The 16,172-nt window shown below is 40.2% G+C and overlaps 1 protein-coding gene across 3 annotated transcripts in view; it reads right to left on the minus strand.

Annotated features, from left to right (window-relative positions):
• Positions 1-1,616: 1,616 nt before the first annotated feature.
• The window catches only part of LOC122807195 (caspase-8-like), a 215,838-nt gene continuing 201,282 nt past the window's right edge, over positions 1,617-16,172 (minus strand). For 2 of the 3 annotated variants that reach the window (XM_044078246.1, XM_044078245.1), the window contains one exon: positions 1,617-1,985. In XM_044078246.1, the coding sequence (XP_043934181.1) occupies positions 1,859-1,985 (127 nt within the window). In that variant the 3' untranslated portion in view covers positions 1,617-1,858. The remainder of the gene's footprint in view (positions 1,986-16,172) is intronic. The other variant, XM_044078247.1, reaches the window with a different exon arrangement.

Genomic DNA, 16,172 nt, shown 5'->3' on the forward strand with positions numbered 1-16,172 from the left:
CATGATCTGACACCTTGCAGATAAGTTGGTCACATATTTAATGTTACTCTCTGTCTTCTTCAAGACAGTATAAATAAATTTTACTTTGAAGCAACAGTTTTTAAATAAATATGCAGAGAATATAATTGGTTGAACTGGAGGAATAATGTCATAGACCCTTACCATATAAATAATGCAGGACTAGTGAACAGATGTTGTTAGGCTGTAGCCAAAAAACATGCAACAGATATGTTCAGATATTCTGCTGAAGCTAAAATATGGTATAAAAAGAACTTATCTTGGTTATAGGGCATAATATAAAATAGTAGTACGTCAGCTGAAACTGTGTTGAAACAGCAAACAAAAAGTCACTTTTCCTGGCAACAGAGTAATCAAAATCTCCACAAGTGTTTCAGTGTTAGTGGCACAACAGGTAGCAAACTCACAACCGGTGCAGAAGGCTGTGGGTTCTAGTCATATACGAGGTAGATGGATTGTTGATACTGTAGTGTAGCATGAGAGAGGTGCTACATTCCATGTGTCATCTTTCATATGAGAGGTTAAGCCAAGGCGCCATCTGCTTGAGTTGGTCAAATAAAGTAGAAGAAGTTCTCTGATGACCTGGCCAAATTTCCCTTAGTAGTATAAATGCCACCTGGCATCTTCCCTGAATAGAGGCCGCTAGCTCAGTTGGACTAACCTGGTCATTAAAGGATAAATTAAAAAAAAAAAAGGGAAATGTTGTTTTTGGATAGAGTACATTCACCTTCATAGCGTCTGAACCTTCACAGTCTTGCAACTTAATTATGCCTTTTCTGAGGTCACAGTAATTTGGAAGAAAGGAAATGTTTTTTTTTTTATTTGTAGCAAAATAAAGCATTTCCTTTGACTTTTAGTAAATTCGTCCATCTGTAAAAGCACCTTTCAGTTTTCTGCTTTTGAAGAATCAGTTGATATATTGCTATTCTTAACCAGGTTAGGGATTAGATCCTTTGTACCATTGTATTTCTACAGCACACTGCACTGCTTGTTTATATAACTGTACTCCTTTGTACCATTGTATTTCTACAGTACTCTGCACTGCTTGTTTATATAACTGTACTTCTTTGTACCACTGCATTTCTACAGCACACTGCGCTGCTTGTTTATATAACTGTACTCCTTTGTACCACTGCATTTCTACAGCACACTGCACTGCTTGTTTATATAACTGTACTCCATTGTACCAGTGCATTTCTACAGCACACTGCACTGCACTGCTTGTTTATATAACTGTACTCATTTGTACCACTGCATTTCTACAGCACACTGCACTGCTTGTTTATATAACTGTACTCCTTTGTACCACTGCATTTCTACAGCACACTGCACTGCTTGTTTATATAACTGTACTCCTTTGTACCATTGCATTTCTACAGCACACTGCACTGCTTGTTTATATAACTGTACTCCTTTGTACCATTGCATTTCTACAGCACACTACACTGCTTGTTTTATGTACTGAATACACCTGCAGCTAAACATCTGTAATACTTACAGTCCATCTCCTACTGCCATATGTAGTGTCACAAAAAAACAGAGATATGCTTCATGGTCAAAGCTGTGGTGATGATCGGTAACCAGCCATATATTAAATGTTAGAAGAATCAGTTTCTTTATTTAAGTATTCCATCATTTCATAGAAAAATGTTAAACCCCAGACCCTTAACAGTTCAAAATCCATTCTCAAGGGATACAAAGAATTAACACCACATTCATTCCTATGGCGATTACTTACTATGACTAAACTTATTTACAACATGAGAACTAACTAAAACAGATAAAAATATGATCATGAGTATGAAAAAACACTGATGCCCTTAAGCCAATAACAAAAAAGTTAAAAAATCAGTTTCTTCCGTAGACAGGATCTCATCTCTGGCATTTGTTTCTTTCGAAGGTGTAGAGGAAATGTTTCTGCTACTTCTTTGTTGACTTTGGTGAGGACACTGAGCAAGTCTTCACATCTGTAACATTAAAAATAAGATATTTATGCAACCATAAGCAATGCAGCACAAACATTATTCACTGTTTCACTGTGATAGTAATTTCTCTGTTTGCAAACCTCAATTAAAGGCCATTACAAGGTCTGATTTATATATATATATATATATATATATATATATATATATATATATATATATATGTATACGTATACATTATTGGCACTTTAATGTGCTGTGATTAATAACGTCCCAGAACTGTTTTACAACATTAACATGAAAAGGAATAGAAAAGGAGATATTTAGAAAACATGCATACTTTATGGAATTTGAAGGCCATGTGCTGGTTGTGTTATAGTATGAAATGCCAGGAAATAGCAAATCCTTGGATATCCAGCCACTCCACTGGTAAATAAGGTACTATGTTTATTGTTAAAGCAACTTTTGTTGTTAAAAATGCTGCTCACGGGGTAGCTTTACTGGCAAAGAGGGATAAAGCCCTGACTTTGGCCAGAAGGACTAGGGTTCAATTAGTGGGCCGGTCTCTAGAGAAACTGGCTGGAAGAGGGTGAGAAGCGTGTGGTGACTGCCGGTACATCCACTTGGGAAAAAGGAGCTACAGTTAGTCTCCTTGTAGGGCTTGGCTACTGGGCCTACATAGTCTGGTATCAGGTGTGCGCACTTCACCAAGCAGACTTCAGCAGAAGACACAGTTATGGGACTGGAAGGGATGTTAGGGAGAATGATGGCTTGCTTCCACAGTGAACTCTAACCTCTGTGAAGAATGAATGGACCTATGAGGTTACGCTGGGTCTGTATGAATGGGCTGGATCTTATCTCAGTGGGAATGAATGGGCTGATGTGGTATGGAGGATGGTCTAGAGGATGGTCAAGTTAGTGTTAGACTTAGACATTCTAAATTAATGTGGATGTTTTACAGTATAACAAATACTCTGTTTAAAGAAGTTATTTTTGTCAGACAGTCTGTTTTCTAGACAATGTTCTATAAAGGGAAACTAGTTTTGTTAAAGGTACAGACTTAAGTTTTCAATCACTTCCCTGGCACAGTGTGTGTGTATCTGCACTACTGACAGTCCCAGCATTTATAAATGGACCTGGGATCACTAAAGACTGGGTCAAAAGTAGGATGGAAGACTGGGTGACTAAGAGTCATATAAGGTTTGTTTATAGCACACAAGTAAAAACAGTGCTTTCTTGCCAAAATAAAGAGTAAAATAAAAATATATTCACAGACTATTTCAGCAAGTGTTCACAAAAAGTGCAGGCTGTACACAGGCTTGTTTTAAAGCTCAGTGGCTTTTTGTTCAATAAACATGGGTTTAACATTTCTGATACTAACCTTCTCTCAAGGTTTGGTTAGTAAAAGCATAGTACTTACAATGCTGACCATTTTTTAAAATATTTGTTACAAAAGTAGGATACCCCAATCTGTCTCTCCTTAACACAAGAAGGGGTAAGTCCAAATAGCTCCTGATATATCTCAAGAAGTGTCTGTTGACAATTAATTTATTTTTTTTCCAAACACCTTTATTGAATTATCAATTGTAACATAGGAAAAAAATTAATTTCTAAGATAATGACTGTCTGTCTACTTCAGACTCTCTAAAACACCCTCTTTTCATCTGTGTGTGTGTGTGTGTGCTTACATGCATGCACACACACACACACACACACACACACACACACACACACACACACACACACACACACACACAAACACACACGCGCACACACACATACACATATATTGGAATCACTACTAAATCTCAAAATTCCACAAGCCCTTGACTCTGAATCCCGAGTACCAGAATCTCGAGATTGCGGAATCTCGAACACAAAAAAAAATGCCCACCTGCACCCCCACACCCCCTGCAACTTAAATATACCAACTCCGAGATCGCACTACAGTGGAGTGAACGGCAAAATAGTGCCGTGCAGAGCAGAACAGAAACTTTGCTGATCACTCCGCTGTAGTGCAATCTCAGAGTTGGTATATTTAAGTTGCGGGGGTGTGGGGGGCACAGCCCCCCACTTGATGTGTGTAGGGGGGCTTGCCCCCCTGCATATACGTTACACAGTCTTGTGTTTTTTTTGCTTTTTTATCTTTGAAATTCTGCAATCTCAAGATTCTGGTCCTCAGAATTCAGAGTCTCGGGATTGTGGAATTTCGAGATTTAGTAGAGATCTACACACACACACACACACACACACACACACACATATATATATATATATATATATATATATATGTGTGTGTGTGTGTGTTAGATAACCAGATGGCCCATCTTCTGTCTGTGGATGGCTTCCATTCAGTTAGGAAAGCATTAAATCATGCTTAACTCACAGGTCCATGGTTTATTTTCTCCTTAGCTCACATACTAAGTTTCATATAGGTTCATAGGTTAGTACTAGGCTATCAGCCCTAGGGCCTATACAAGCCTAGCCATAACAATTCCCTGAATATTTCTTCCCACATTATTTACTTTCCTGGACCCCTGTCTAGCAGGGCGACTGACGTGATCCCTGGGGTGAATTTCCTTTCTCCCATCCAATCATCAAGGTTCCTCTTGAAGAGGTCCAAAGAGGCACTCTGCTTGACATGTATGGGCAATCTATTCCAGAGTCTGGGGAGTCTCTGGGTCAGGAACCTATCCCTCCAACATGTTTTGTTTATTGTGATGACAAGGTTTAGATCCCTGGAGTGTGTAGCTCTGAGGGATTGGGATTTCTTTAAGTGTAGCATGTCCAACAGCTCTGGGTTTGACATGGCCTTGTATGTTAAGCAGAGATTGCCTCTGAGTAGACGATATGCGACAGAGTATAGCTGGAGTTTTTTAAGGCGGTCAGCATAGGGCATCTGCTTTAGGCCTGTGATTCTTTTAGTGAGGTTTTCTGAGGCCTTTCCAGTTGTTGCAGATGTCTTGAGAGGTACATACCAAATGGGGCATTGTATTCTATAATGGGTCTAATGAGGGATGAGTACAGTGGGACAATGACCTCCTTTTTTCTGGATGAAAAGCCCTTCGTGATGAGGTGTGCCACATAGAAGGATTTCCTGACTGTTGTGGCGATGTGGTTATCGAAGGTGAGACCACTGTCCACCTGTGTCCCTAAGTCTCTTATCACACTTTCTGTGTTTAGTGTACTGCCACCTATATGGTAATTCATGGATGCATGTTTTTTCCCAAAGGGGATAACAATACATTTCTTGGCATTGAGCTTGAGCCCATAGCTCTGGCACCAAGCATCTGTTTCTGTAAGGCCCTTTTGTAGAGTATCCACATCATTTGGGGATTCAATAATGGCTCCCAGTTTGCAGTCATCTGCAAACTTTGTTAGCCAGAGTCCCTTAGTGTTGACCTGTACTTCAGAGAAGTAGATGCCAAACAAGAACGGCCCCAGGACTGAACCCTGAGGTACTCTACTTGTCACTTGTCTGGAGCTGGATTTGGAGTCAGCTACTTTTACAGTGTGGGTTCTATCAGTAAGCCATTTAGCAACCCATTGGGTGACATAGGGATTAATGCCCAACTTAGTAAGTTTATCTATGATTCCAGAGTGGGGGATGGTGTCAAAGGCCTTGGCAAGGTCTAGATAGGCTGTGTGGACCACCTTACCCTTGTCCATGGCTCTGGAGACTGATTCAAAGAAGTCAATCAGGTTCAGGAGACAAGATCGGCCCTTCACAAACCCAAACTGGGTGGGGTCCAGTGTTTGAAGGTTGCCAATGTCTTTGTTTATAAGTTCCATGATAATATGCTCCATGGCCTTGCAGATAAGGCTTGTCAGACTGATGGGACGGTAGTTTCCGGGATCCAAGGTGGATTCCCCCTTGTGGATTGGGATAACTACAGCTCTGCGCCACTCAGTGGGCACGAAACCTGAGATGAGGCTATGATTAAACATGACACTTAGGTGAGGTGCCAGTTCATATTGTAGTTCATGTAGTACACAGCCTGGGATGTCATCTGGTCCCATGGATGCTGTATTCTTGGCTTTAGAGAGTGCGTTTTGTACCTGTGTGGCCGTTATTACTGGAATTTGGCAATCTTCCGGTATTGAGATGGGCCATTTAGGGGGTGAGAGTGGGGTGAAGTTGGCACTGAATCGATCTGCCAGGATATTGGCAATATCCTTCGGATCAGTATATTTAATGCCATTCTGTTTTAGCTCAGAGCAGATCTGAGCATTGCCATTTAGATTCTTGACATAATTATAGAATGCTTTGTGGTTGTCTTTGGAATCTTTGGCAATTTTATTTTCGTAACTAACTTTGGAGGATTTTATGAGGCATCTCAGTTTCTTACTGAGACTGGTAAGGGAGTTTTTTGCATCCTGGGATTTTCCTCTTTTCTGCAAAAGTTTCTTCCTTTTGTTGTAAAGTTTGTTTATGGCAGGGGACCACCAGATTGGCTTCCTTTTTTTGGATGAGAGCATTTTGGTTCTATTTGGGATGGCACGATTCATGCATGAGTGGATGTGCTCGTACAGTGCCGTAGTGTAGGATTCAGCAGTTGAACTTTCAGTTCCCGTCTGCATGGGTGTCATGAAGTTTGTCACTTCTGACTTGAGTAGCATGACGTTGGCTTTAGAGAAGTTTTTTATGGTGGTTTCTTTACTGGGGGGTGGGGGTGGGATGTGGATGTTAAGGGTGATTAGCTTATGGTCAGACCTGACTAACGAGTCCTTGGATACCTGATGTTCATTTTAATTTAGTAGTAAAAACTGCTGCAACACCATTTATCAAACATATTTATACATCTAGATATATACAGAGTATTTATAAGAGGACAATTCTATCACTTAAAAAAAAATATCAGTGAAACAAGGGCTGGGATCCTTTGACTAGCTGCTTAGATGCAAAGCCATGCAGAACAACTTGTCTGATTTGTTGTACTAATATTGTCTGTGCTGTTGGTAAGCATGAGTTTCAGTTTCAGATTTAAATCCTGTAGTTGGGGGCATAACCTCTGCTATAAGGTCCATAAACTGCCAAATGCTCTTTTCATTTAGGATACTTGTACAGTAAGGAACACCTACACTCCACACTCTGCATGTTGCCCTAAAGAGCGGTATAGAAAATGAGTACATTTATGCTTCTAGGCTGTGGTCTACAGCTATGCATTTCAGTGGGGAAGACTACAAAGGGGAAGTAGAACAGTTTTACCTTGTGCAGACTGCCAACTCAGATAGGAGCATTGAATGGAGAACATGGGATTGACAGGCTGTTTGTCAGTGTGTTTGTGAGTGGGAATGCGTGTGAGTGTCTGTGTATGTATATGTGAGTGCATGCATATGTCTATCTGTGCATGGGTGGCTTGGATAAAAGGGAAAATCATGGCTGCAGTGTGTCCATGCACAGGATGTTTATATGTGCCTGTGTGCATGAATGAGTTTCTCTGTCACTGTGTAATTGTGTGTGCACATCAGAATGTCTGGGAGTGGTATGCTTGTGTGCATGTCTGGGATCTAAGTTATTGCACTGGATACCTAGGGACAGCATAGCCACAATCTACAATATGGTTCTGATTCACTTAGCATTCCCTGTCTGACAGCATCCAAGGCAGGTTCAGGATGTCAGTTGTTTGCATGTGTTTATTATGTATGTGTATTGTTGTACTCACTCTAGCGAGCTCATGTGTATATGTGTGTGATTGAGTATGCAACTGTTTACTGGTATCTGTATGAGTGTCTGTGGTTTTGTCTTTGTGTATGTGCCTCAATTACTATGTATGATGTCTGGCAGAATTTGTGCTACATTGTAGGTCCATACGGCCATCAAATGATCAGTAAAAAATGTTCAGCTGAGCGATACATAGTCATGCAAATTTCCTATTAATGAGATGCTGCCCTTATGGAAATATTCATGATTCGAATTGCAAAACAGTGCAGCAGCATAACTGACTATATTATTACAGGACAAGTATAGGATGGTTCAAATCCATACTCTTAGGACTGTATTTCTAATCCTTAGAATATCAGAAATTAAAGGGTGAATCAGGGAAAATACATAGTAAGTCTGAAATGGTGGTCACAGTTTCCTTGATCTGAGGTATAGCCATCTTGGAGTTAGCATATATAATAGTGGTGATATTGGAGTCAAGGTCCCATGTAGAAAACCTTAAAGGATGTAACAGAAAGTTTCAAAATGCACTGTTTGTTACTTGAGCCATACTGTTTGAGGAGTCAGGATTCCCAAAATCAGGTTACGTACTTCTGACTGGGAGCAGTTATCCTGTGCCAGACATTATGCTGATGTCTTATTAAACCACAGTTACCCTCCTCCTCATCTGCTGCCCTACTTACCCTGGCAAGAAATTTGGTTTGATTTTTCCTGCCATGTCTTTGCTTTTTTGAGTTCATTCCATCCTGAGTTCTGTATCATACAAGCTTCCATTACTATATCTCTGTTCATGTAGTAATGGAATGGATGTTACTTTGATAATGGCCCTGAAGAAATTTCTCCCACTGTCACTGTTGCTAGTTACTGAAGAAATCTGAATGGTTACCATACGTCCGGGTCTCCCCGGACACGTCCTCTTTTTTCAGCTCCTGTCCGGGCAGTTTTTGAAAATTCTGCGATTTGCCTGGGTTTTAAAACCCGGACAAATCACAGAATGTTGAAAAAACATACATCCCTATTTCGGAGTCTTTCCTCCACTTTGTTTTTATTTATTTTTTTGATTGGCTCATATACCAGTATACGAGCCAATCAAAAAGAAGCGGAGCTCTTTTCAATGTGGAACAGCTTGATGTTCCACATTGAACAGAAGAGGGTCTGCTGTGTGAGGTTTTGATTGGCTTGTATACTGGCATACGGGCCAATCAAAAGTCCCCAAACACAGACCTTTTTTTTTTTTTTTTTTTTTTTGCTGTTCAACTTAAGAACTTAAGAGGGGAGCAAAAAAAGAAAAAGGTCCAAATAAAGACCTTCTTTTTTTTTTTTTTTTATGGTAACCCTAGAATCATGTACAAGGAATGATGTAATGATGTAAAAGAAAATCATAACATGTTTTTGGCAGCTTTTTGTCCCTTTTCCCTGCTTACCATTGGGCTTACATACATACCTTCTGTATCCATTTTCAAGTCAGATTTTTCAAACTAGAAGTAGTCACCCCTTCAATAAATCAGCACAAGTATGATGTAGATAGCATTAGGTTCCCACATACATCTCATGTTATTTTTTTTTCTCTTCAATTCTCATCATTCCTGAGTGTAATTCCTTAGTTGGTCTAGCCAGAGAAATTTCTGCAGTATAGTGGCTTGTGCTCTAGTTGTTTCTACGATTTTTTTTCACAGTTTTGTCATCATTTCACTACAGCCAAATACATCTTCAAGAAAGTGTCAAAAATGTAGTTACAGTTTCACACTTAGTAAATGAGCATACCTGTTGTATGCAAACAGTACAAAAAGTATGCCAGGTACACTGCTTGTTATGTTTCAGTCCTGACCTCAATGCTGCAAACTACCAAGTTAAGGTTACTTAGCATGTTAAATCATACATAACTTTAAAAAAGGGGCTTAAAATGAATAAAAAGTTCAGGAAAATGTATTTCTTCAAACTAATACACCCAACATCAATGGAGAAACTGAAGGAAATTATTCAAAAGAGAGCTAAAAGTGTTCAAAGAAGAAATCTATGCCCTCAGACTCTTGTGATCAACAATCAACTAAATAGTGACTTAATGCCAGCCACAGAGCTGCCAAAGGAGAATCCTCTGGCATTACTATCATAAACGTGCAGGCACCTTTGTTATGACCTACCTCTGACATAGCCAGCATAACAAAGAAGGTGACAACCAAGTGATCCAGAATACACTCCACAGTGAAGGGGCTAGCCCTCTGAAAATACTGCAACTGAGTCGAAAAGAATCATTGAGTTGGTTTCCTTAGTATATTCAAGTTCTTTTATTCATGGCAGTAAGTACTGCAGTGTAATGTCATGCTTATCTGCAATGAATACAAGAAATCGAAGAAAGTAAGACGCCCAACTCTGAGGAATTGTTTTGACTCAGTTTGAGAACTGAGCAACACTGAGGAAGAGCATCCAATATCAAACGGCCAAATCCACTTTTTTAACTTTATTTCATATTGGTTCTCTAGCCTATACAGGAGACAGAACTGGTGATAGCAAGAGTCCTGTAACCACCCTAGGAGGCACTATAAGAAGTTTTTCATACCTCTGAAAATACTAGAGAAGACTATCATCACATCTAAGTTGATTTCTCTCTCTCCTCTTTATTTTAGAACTTCATTTGACCATAAACTTTTAGCAAGGGATATACTTTCATGAACTTTGGAGTGGCAAAAAGGACAGGCTTGTACAGGCTTCAGTTATCTACGAAGATTATCACATGCCCATATTTATGTTCTCAGAATGTGTGAACCTTATAAATAATGTAACCAATTATGTGTATATAGTGTGGTATTTACTTTCTGTGTTATGTTCTATATATATAAGAATATTTTATCTGGGAATGATCATATTGACTTGATTACTTGATTAACTGTTTTCATGTTTATTTTACTGATGCTAATCTTGAGCCTGGGTCATGACTGAAATGTGTCAACTGACCAGCCCACCTACCTGGATAACAAATTGTAATAAATACATCTTTGCTGATTCCTTTGAAGATTCAAGGAGTCAAAAGAAAATAAATAGGAAACTGCACTTTCTCTCTGAGATTGAGGAATGTTTTTATTCACCTCAAGGATTCTCCTGTCATCATATACACTCTGGCCATAAACACATACGCTAGGTCAATATCCATCGATGCATCTTAAATAGCCTGAAGCATGAATGAGCCACACCCCTAACAACACTTCTGAATCTCAGCCTCCATACATGTTTTGTACATGTAAATGGAGAACAGCTGCATTCATTCCGCTAAATAAGGGAAGACCTTTCACAGACCCAGGCAATTACAGACTCATAAGTCTGACCAGCCTCATATGCAAAGCCATAGAAAGACTTTTCATGTAAATAATCAATCAGGACATAAGGAACCTCCAAACACTGGACCTTCTTCAGTTTGTATTTGTCAAGGGTGGGTCATGCTTATTCAGCCTGGCATATTTTTTTGAAAACGTCAATAAAGCAAAGGATGAAGTCAAAATGGTACACACTATATACCTTGATGTGGCCAAAGCTTTTTACACAATTCTCCACTCAGGCATAGCAGGAAATCTAAGTAAACTATGAATAAACTCTTATGTCACCTGCTGGATTGCCAACTGGCTTACAGATAGGACACAGGAAATCAAAACAGGGGAAGTTACCTCGAGAAAAAGACCAGTCATCAGTGGAGTCCCCATAGTTCTGTGCTGGGACTTCTGTCTGGTATCAACTTTTCTGAAGTAAAAGCCAATACCAAAGGCCTCTTGCTGACTAAGTTTGTAGATAACTGCAAGCTAGGAGCAGTCACTGAACTCCAAAATGTCTTAGCCATCCTGCAGGAATGTTTATACCAAATAAATAATTGGTGCCAAAATCGTGGGCTGAAACTGAATACCAAAAATGCATTACTGTATCCTTTGGGAAGTCATCTATCCCAGGGAACTACCACTTTAACAATACACCCATAAGAGTTGACCCAGTTGCTTGGATTTGGAACTTATGTGGACAATGACCTAACTTTTGACCAGCATGTGTCCATTACTGTAAGAAAGTCCTTCTATATTGCACAGTTTATGATTGTGTCTAGATCTAGGGAATGTCACTGTCCCTTTACTCAGCCCTCATTAGGCCAGTCATTAAATATAATACTCCCTTTAGCATGTATCTGTCCAGAAACATGCAACAAATGGAATGTCCTCAGAGATACCTTACTAAAAAGATACAAGGCCTAAACAACATGTCCTATATGAATGGACTCAGTGCCGTGACACTATACTCGTTACCTTACAGACTGCTAAGACGTGACCTAGGTCTCGCATACAAGGCTACCTTCGACTCATTACTGATGGATTTACTGCATAACAACAAATCAAACAGCATCTGAAATACTTTGTCTATGGAAATAAACCTCTCCTGCAACATCAGCAGAATGGTTTGAAGGTGCAGGTATATCTCACAGAGGATACCGCTGCTCTGAAAAAGACATATAACATCCACATAAAACAAAGCTCAGCCCTATCCATATTCAAGTGCAACTTGGATCAATGGATGGAAAACAGAAAGTTTACCCTAGGACTGATTCCTGTACTACTAACGGACAGAGGCAGAGCCTGAATATTTTATCCCATACATAGGTCACCTCAAAACTATCGGCTGGGTAAGGCCATTCTCTAACCTAATGGGATAGGTTATTTAGAGCACAAAAAGGAAAACTGACTAGGCTTAAAATGGCCCACAAGGCCAGCTAGCCTAGTACTTACCTATGAACCTGTAAAGACACTTCATCTCAATCATCTCAATCAACTGGTTCTCCACTCCAGGATATCTGTTTTACTGGAGCTATGAATTCTATGAGAGAGTATGTTAACTGGCTTAATATTTAGCTCTCCCCACCAAAAAGACATTGTCTGGAAATGCTCTAATTATTGAAATGTAACAAACTTGGGTCCATGTTTAGCGATCAAATGGCACATTCACCGAACGGCCATTCAACGGACACATATCAGCGAATGTGACATTCAATGAATATGATCATATGGAATGGTAACACCTCTGGAATGGTCATAGTTGGCAACAATACAGGAAATGGCTTGAACTACATGCTTAATGTTAACAAAGTGATAAGGAAATCTGCCCTTTCCCCACTGTAGTGTGATCTCAGAGTTGGTATATATAATTAGCAGGAGTTGTGGTAGGCAATGAGGAGGATTCAGTGAACTCCAGACTCTCCTTATGTGGGGGGCTGTGCCCCCCACACCCCCCTAATGTGGGGAACTAAATTTGAATTAACAATAATTTCTCTGGCAAGGGACAACCACAAAAGTTTTCTATAGCTATGTTTGCAATGTCAGAGGAAATCTACAGCAATGCACAGAACTTATTGTAAATGGAATCACCCATACTGAACCAGAGGTCGTTGCCATTTGTCTGACAGGTTCAGCTCAAATTTCTCTCCCGACTCCTCCTGATAGTGCAAAGGAAATAGCACATAACACAATCCCCCCAACCATTACTAGGGAACAGGTCAGCAATGCACTTTCCAAGACCAAACACACTGCATCGATGGACCCTGATAACATCCCAGAATGTTTAATAAATACCATGAAACATGACTTCTCTGGTCCACTTAAATCACTTAAATGTTTAATAAATACCATGAAACATGACTTCTCTGGTCCACTTAAATCACTTTTCAACTGAAGCCTTCAGTCGGGTTTTGTGCTCAAGGAATGGAAGATGGTTACAGTCATTCTTCTGCACAAAGGAGGTCCAACCAATGATTAGGCTAACTACACGCTCACAAGTCTTACCAGCCTCATATGCAAGGCCATGGAAAAAAACATTATGGACATGATAAATGAGGGCACAAGTAACCTGCAAATGCTGGACCCAACAGAGTTCAGCTTTGTTAAAGGAAGGTCATGCCTATTTAATCTGGTGGACTTTTTTGAGAGGGTCACCAAAGCATTGGATTAAGGTAAGACTGTGCACACAGTTTACCTCATTCTGGCCAAGGTGTTCTATACAATGCCCTAATCAGGCATTACAGACAAGCTCAATAATTTAGGTATAAACCCTTTTATCACCTGCTGGATAGCCAAGTGGCTCACTGATAGGACCCAGGAGGTCAAAATTGGTGAAGCCATCTCCACCAAAAGGCCAGACACTAGCAGAGTCCCCCAGGGACAGCAGGATTCCCTTGAATTACTTCAGATACAATTGACTGTAGGTAAGACCCTTAGGTCATTGCCAGCTATAGGACCCCCTCCATGAATCAAGACATCCACTCAGACTACTTGCATCTACCTGAGTCAATCAAGATACAACCAAACACCCTAGTTTTGGGTGACTTTAATTATCCATCCATTGACTAGATAAATGATGTGTGTTCTAACTCACTTGCCCAAAGGTTCCTGGATTTTGTTAACTCTGATAACCTGGACCAGCTGGTTGACACACCCACAAAGGGCTCAAACATCCTAGATCTGGTGCTCACTAACATGGGGGACCGTTGTAGCAACCCCAGTGTGTGGCCATCCCTGGAAAGATCTGACCATGAATCAGTCTCACTAGAAGTAACTATAACACAAGGCCTCCCTCCTTAGCAACAACTAGACTAAAACAAGTTCTCCAAGGCCAATTACAACCTGTTACATGACAGCATAAATAGCTTCACAGCCCCTCCCACACTGATGGAACAGACACCTATGCTGACATATACACCAATGCTTTATACGAACACCTGTACAATTGTATTGACTCTGCTGTACCTGATAGAAGCAAAGCAAGATCTTCTATGAAAAACAAATCTGCCTGTGGACAACTGCCATCAACAGGCTATACAGTAGGAGAAAGAAACTGCTGTCTAAAAGTAGGAAGGAATGGTCTGAAAACTGGAAACACTCCCTCCTCAACTTAACCAAGCAAATAAGACTCCTAGTGAAGTTCTCCAAAGCTAACTATGAATCCAAGTTAGCTTCCCTAACTAAGGATAACCAGAAGGTGTTCTTTAGTTACATCCGTAACCTGAAAGGTAAGGCCCAGATTTGTGCTGAACTTGTAGTTAATGGTGCTACATATACAAAACCTCTGAATATAGCAAACCTGCTGGCTGACAGGTTCAGTGAAAACTTCAGTCCCTGGCCACATGTACCCCAAATCATCCCTAACACATGTCCCCCACCTAGTATTTCTGAGAACCAGGTCTTAAATGCCCTCTCCAAGGCCAAAAACAGAGCCTCTATGGGACCAGACAACATCCTGGGCTGTGTTCTATATGGGTTAAAACAGGAATTAGCATCACCAGTGGGCACATTTTTCAATCACAGCCTAAGCACTGGCTTCATCCCAGTGGAATGGAAAACAGCTACCATCATCCCTTTGCACAAGGGGGGGGTGCATCTACAGACCCAGGGGACTATAAACCCATGGAATAAATCATCATGGAACTTATTAAGAAAGATATAGGAAACCTTCAAATGCTTGACCCCACCCAGTTTGGCTTTGTCAAGGGGAGACCATGCCTGTTAAACTTGGTGGACTTCTTCAAGACTGGCACCAAAGCCCTAGACTAGGGCATATCTGTGCATACGGCCTACCTAAACTTAGCAAAGGCCTTTGACACAATTCCCCATTCAGGCATTATTGATAAACTCATCCAGCTGAGTATCAACCCATACATTGTCAGGTGGGTTGCAAACTGGCTCACTGATAGAACTCGGGTCTATATTAAATCAATGAAAATCCATTACATCGAATACCAAAACAGCAACATGTATTACTCGAACTGTGAAAATACCGAATTTACTAAATGACAAAATTTAAAATATCGAACGTTCATAGTCGGCTAACCCCACCACCCACTACATACTACCTACCCAAACAAAATAAATAAACCACATACATACACTAACCAAACCCTACTCCTAACCCTAAAGTAAAGCACCAAAACTCAACTTCTAACCCTACACTAAACCCCACATACACAACTATATTATATATCTATGCACTATCCTTAATCCCTCCCTAACCCTAAGGTCCGTAACTACCGCACACTTCCCCTATGGTGACATACCCAAACAAAATAAATAATACACATAAACACATTTAACAAAACCCTACTTATAACACTACACTAAATCTTGCACACATTACCTATCTATGTACTTACCTTAACCTGCACCCTAACCCTAAGGTCTGTAACTATTGCACATTTACCTTACAGAGCTATACCGCAGACGGACCAACCAAAACACTTCAACATTTTGAATTTCACGGTTTTGCACATTCGATGATTACGTATTTCGTGCAATACATGTTGATTTCGTATTCGTGTAAACGGAGTTTTGACAATCTAATAGGAACCCATAGAACTCATATGGTCAAAATAGGGCCTCCACCTCCTACAGCAGACCTGTAATCAATGGTGTTCCATAGGGATCGGTTCTGGGACCCCTACTGTTCAGAATCTACTTCTCTAAAGTACAGGCTAAAATTAAAGGACTGTGGCTGACAAAGTTTGCTGATGACTGCAAATTGGGAGTGATCATTGAAAGCCTTTGTGAAGTCAACAT

The sequence above is a fragment of the Protopterus annectens genome, chromosome 7.part0 (assembly GCF_019279795.1).
Source record: "Protopterus annectens isolate FY-2018-M chromosome 7.part0, PAN1.0, whole genome shotgun sequence".
NCBI lineage: Eukaryota > Metazoa > Chordata > Ceratodontiformes > Protopteridae > Protopterus > Protopterus annectens.